This window comes from Pygoscelis adeliae, unplaced genomic scaffold (assembly GCF_000699105.1).
Source record: "Pygoscelis adeliae isolate BGI_AS28 unplaced genomic scaffold, ASM69910v1 Scaffold14, whole genome shotgun sequence".
NCBI lineage: Eukaryota > Metazoa > Chordata > Aves > Sphenisciformes > Spheniscidae > Pygoscelis > Pygoscelis adeliae.
Window position 1 is genome coordinate 20,413,319 of NW_008825109.1, and position 4,207 is coordinate 20,417,525.

Sequence of the window (4,207 nt, forward strand, 5' to 3'; positions counted from 1 at the left end):
CGGCACCGAGGTCAGGCTGACAGGCCTGTAGTTCCCCGGATCCTCCTTCTGGCCCTTCTTGTAGATAGGCGTCACATTGGCAACATGTGACGTGTTAGCATGTTTTGATCTTGTATGTCAGAGGAATTTTGTATGTCAGTATTAGTTTGGTGTGTTTTGAAATGTATATGATTTTATACCGATGTTAAAACCTATGAATGGATGAAGCAGATTTGCTTTGCCATAAGTAAGAATCTTTAAAGGAGAAAAACTTCCTTATTGTCTTGAGTAACAGAGTAGCCTGTCCTCTGTATTCATTTACACTGTTAAGGGAGCCTAGGATATAAGTTAGTAGAAGAAATAGGTAATTTGTCCTTTTGTCTTGTACCATTAGTTGTTTTAAGATTCTGAGTAAGGGAGACAAGATGAAATGCAGAAAGAATCTTGGTAACAAACATCCAGTGACTCTGAATCTCTCTGGGGACAGGTGTGGTTGAAGAAGTGTACTGTGAACATCATTGGTTTGCTACTAGGGAAGCACTGATATACACTCTTTGGAGTGGCTGCTAGGTTTCCACAGTGGCATCTGACAGCAGAGGCCAAGTCTCTTGGGGCCTGTGAAGAGGGTCCACTCTGGAGATTGTTGGAGTCTGGGTTTAAATACATGCGGCCTTCACGGGTGCCTATGGTCAAATATTATTAGAGGGACCAACTCAATATTTTGACTTACTTTGTTCTGTAAGTGTTGCCTTGATTTTTTAATTTCTCAAACTTTACCACTTGCTGAAGTGCTTCCTTGTTTTCACAAAGGGGTTCTTTAAATCCTAGACTGGTGAGTGATCCCTTCTACCTTGTCTTCACTTGCAGTTTCTCTTTGCATATAAAAGGTACCTATCTGCTATCTGCGAGTGAGTGTTTTATTGATAAAACAGTTTATAGACAAGACCTTTAGAGCTAGGAGAGTCAGTTGCTCAGCGCAACTTTATAGTTCATCTTTTGTGTTGGTTCTTTCTCTGTTTGTTGTAGCCTGGCTACACAACTTGAGTGCTAGATTGTACAGAAATTCTGCTTTTGCAGCTCTACAGCAGGAAATGCACTTGCATAATTAGCCAGGCTTCAGAACAAGCAATCTTTTATAGTGAAAAAAAGATGTTTTGTTTTACACCAAAAAAAAATATTGTCAACACTACTGCAGCGAAACAACTGTTAGTTTGTTCTCAGAAGTGTCCTGAGCGTAGTGTTTGTGTAACTGACCCTCACAACTCAGCTCGTGTAGAAGCCCTTATGAAACCGCAGATACTAAATAGAGAATGCTCCTTGGCAGGAGTGAGCGCCTCACGTTGTGTTGTTTATATCAGGAGCTATTGTTTCTGAAGCGTGCCTGTTCCAGCTGGGAGAGGTACAGCTTTTTCTCCAGTTCGGAAAACTGCTTTAGCCTCTTTCCAAATAATGTTGATTCCCTCACTTTGCCCTCTGTGTCTTTCAACAAAGGACAGCAGAAAAGGTTCAGATGGGGGACACCTCGCAACTTCCGTGAAGTTCTTGCTTTTGCATGCTGTTGTCTTGCTTGGTTTTATGTTTTGCTACAGAATACTTGGAATAAAATAACCCAACAGATTGTATGGAAGATTTTTTTAGCTCAGTCTCCCGAGAGTTGGCTGAACATCTTGGAGGTTGCGATCAGGACACTGATAGTGTTCAGCTGGGGGATGCCAGGACTAGCAGAATCCAGCTGTTGGGTTTAGCATCTTTTACACTCAAAATAGGATATAAGAATTGTTGTTGAATTTAAAAGATCGCTATATTAATTACCAGCTGTTTATCGACTGCTATTTAGGAAGAAAACCAAACTCTGTTTCAACCTCTCTTTACTACATCTGTCGATGTAGAAATTTTTGTAATGTTTCTGTTTCAATCATATGACTTCAGTGTCTCAGAACAATAATAGAAAAGCAAGGCGCTTTTTTTTTTTCTTTTTTCCTTTCTTCTTCCCAACAGACAAGCCACGATGGTAGGACTTGCATCTGGATTCACTTTAGCCTGCAGAATGATAGAATGGGTCTGCATTTGAACCAAAGCTAATGGCTTTGCGTTATTCCTGTGAGATTTCATACTTGTGTGGTGGTATTGTCCAGTTTTCACTTCTGAAAAATAATGGAAAAGTATGTCTTCTCAGCTTTGTAAGTGAGCTGCAGCAAGAAGTTGAATTCTGCATTTTGAATTTGAATCTATCCTACTACTGTTCAGTTTTAAATGTGTTGCTTTAGTTTAACAAATAGATATAGGCAAAGGCATTTACAGACGGGAATAACTTTCAAATACAGTGCATCACCTTTTCTAACTGATAAAGAGCTAGAATTAGTTGGGTCTGGATTAAGGGGCTCAAATTAAACTCAGAGTTGTGGTTCCAGTTATTTTTAGCACAGTATTATTTTAGCACAGTCTGTCTGACCTCCTCTAAGAAGTAACATGAATCAACTAAACACACAAATGACTACCTGTAGTTTCCCAAAAGTTGTCAGCAGGTGAGAAATACCTGATTTCTACTAACTGGTAACGTGTTTACATACATCCTTCTGCAGCTTCTCTTTAAAACCAATAAAATATTGGTTATTTTATTTTATATTTGGTAAAGCTTAGCAGTTTCACACATGCATGCAGATTGCCTTAAATCAGGTCTTTTGATTTTTGCGCAGGCCCCCTCAGTAATTACTTTTATATATTTATTTATATACTTTTATATAGAGTTCTATCACTCACAAGGTAGCAATTATCTTTTCTTTCTAAATAGGCTACTGTCATATGGGGTATGTGTAGTTTCTGGCTGGATTACTTTAGGGTTTTGCATTGTTATTGGTGATTTATGCTACCTAAGAAAGGGAAAAGAGCGATCTTATGTTATTCCTTCTTTGCTGTGCTTTTGGCTAATTTTGAGGATTGTCTGCTCGAAGTACTGCATTGCGTTTGTGGCAAGGGGAATGGAATGGGTACAGTTAGCTGCACTTTCAGAGCACTGACCATTAATGTCATCTCTTTGATAATATACATAGGTGATGAAATAACTGAACTGAAGGGATTGTCATGGGTCATAAGGAGAATGGTTCCTTGTAACTCAGTTATTAGTGATGAAAAACATTTACAGATATTTTCCTTATTCCACAGCTTCCATTTGAAATGGAAATTTATTACATCCAGCATGTGATGCTTTATGTTGTGCCCATCTATCTGCTGCGGAAAGGAGGTAGGTTGGCAATTTACTCTGTATGTATTGAATGGTCCCATGCAATGAAAAAGCTGTGCTTAAGGGTCACCACGGGCTTTACTCTCACTCTTTTTTACCAATTTTCTCTATGTTGTTACTTAATAGTTTCTGATGTTATGTTGAAGTTGTAACCCGGGTAAGAGAGACTTGTGTCAGGCACTGAAATGGGAATAAAAAAATGGTCTTTTGCCCAAAGGAACATCAAGGATGTATTGGCACAATGTGCACTGTCTTCTTGAGTAGCATCTCTGCCATCTTGCAACATTCTAAGTTGTTGGTGGGATGTATTTTTAAGATTTTTGCCTTCTGCAACTTAAAATGAGCCGAAAAAAAATTTATTATTATATTCCCCCGTAAATATTAGTTGGCTGGTTAGATAAATTCCTGAAATTCTGAAGCTCTAATGAAATGTAGTGACACATATTAGTGAAATGAGCTAGCTTGCTTGTTACCTCTTCTAACAAGTTTACGATCTTGCACTCACACCGTAATAGTTCAGTAAGTCTGGGAATCCCAAATTGTTCCACTGGCCAGTGATTTTTGTAATTGTCGCTCCTTAGAAGGGAATGCAGTATGTATTCATCTGTGATGTGTGATGCTCTGCCCCCCTCTAGCGTTGACATGCCTCCAGCTGCATTTTCTAGCGGAGCTAAATTGTTTCATCCAAGGAAATAAAAGGTGATAATTTCTGGTCCAGATGTTCAGTAGCCTTTAATGAAAACCCCGAGGATGTGATGTCAAGCAATGGGATACAAGTCAGCAAATGCTCAGAACAAGCATAGCCTCTTCCATTCTGGTCAATCTTTTGTATTTTATAGGATCATAGAATCATAGAATGGTTTGGGTTGGAAGGGACCTCTAAAGGTCATCTAGTCCAACCCCCCTGCCATGGACAGGGACATCTTCAACCAGATCAGGTTGCTCAGAGCCTCGTCCAGCCTGACCTGGAATGTTTCCAGGGATGGG

The 4,207-nt window shown here is 39.4% G+C and overlaps 1 protein-coding gene across 1 annotated transcript in view; it reads left to right on the forward strand.

The window, feature by feature from the left end:
- TMEM164 (transmembrane protein 164) overlaps positions 1 to 4,207 on the forward strand; it is a 45,043-nt gene that overhangs the window by 28,230 nt on the left and 12,606 nt on the right. The window contains exon 4 of the mRNA XM_009327831.1: positions 3,142 to 3,220. Coding sequence (XP_009326106.1) covers positions 3,142 to 3,220 — 79 coding nt within the window. The remainder of the gene's footprint in view (positions 1 to 3,141; positions 3,221 to 4,207) is intronic.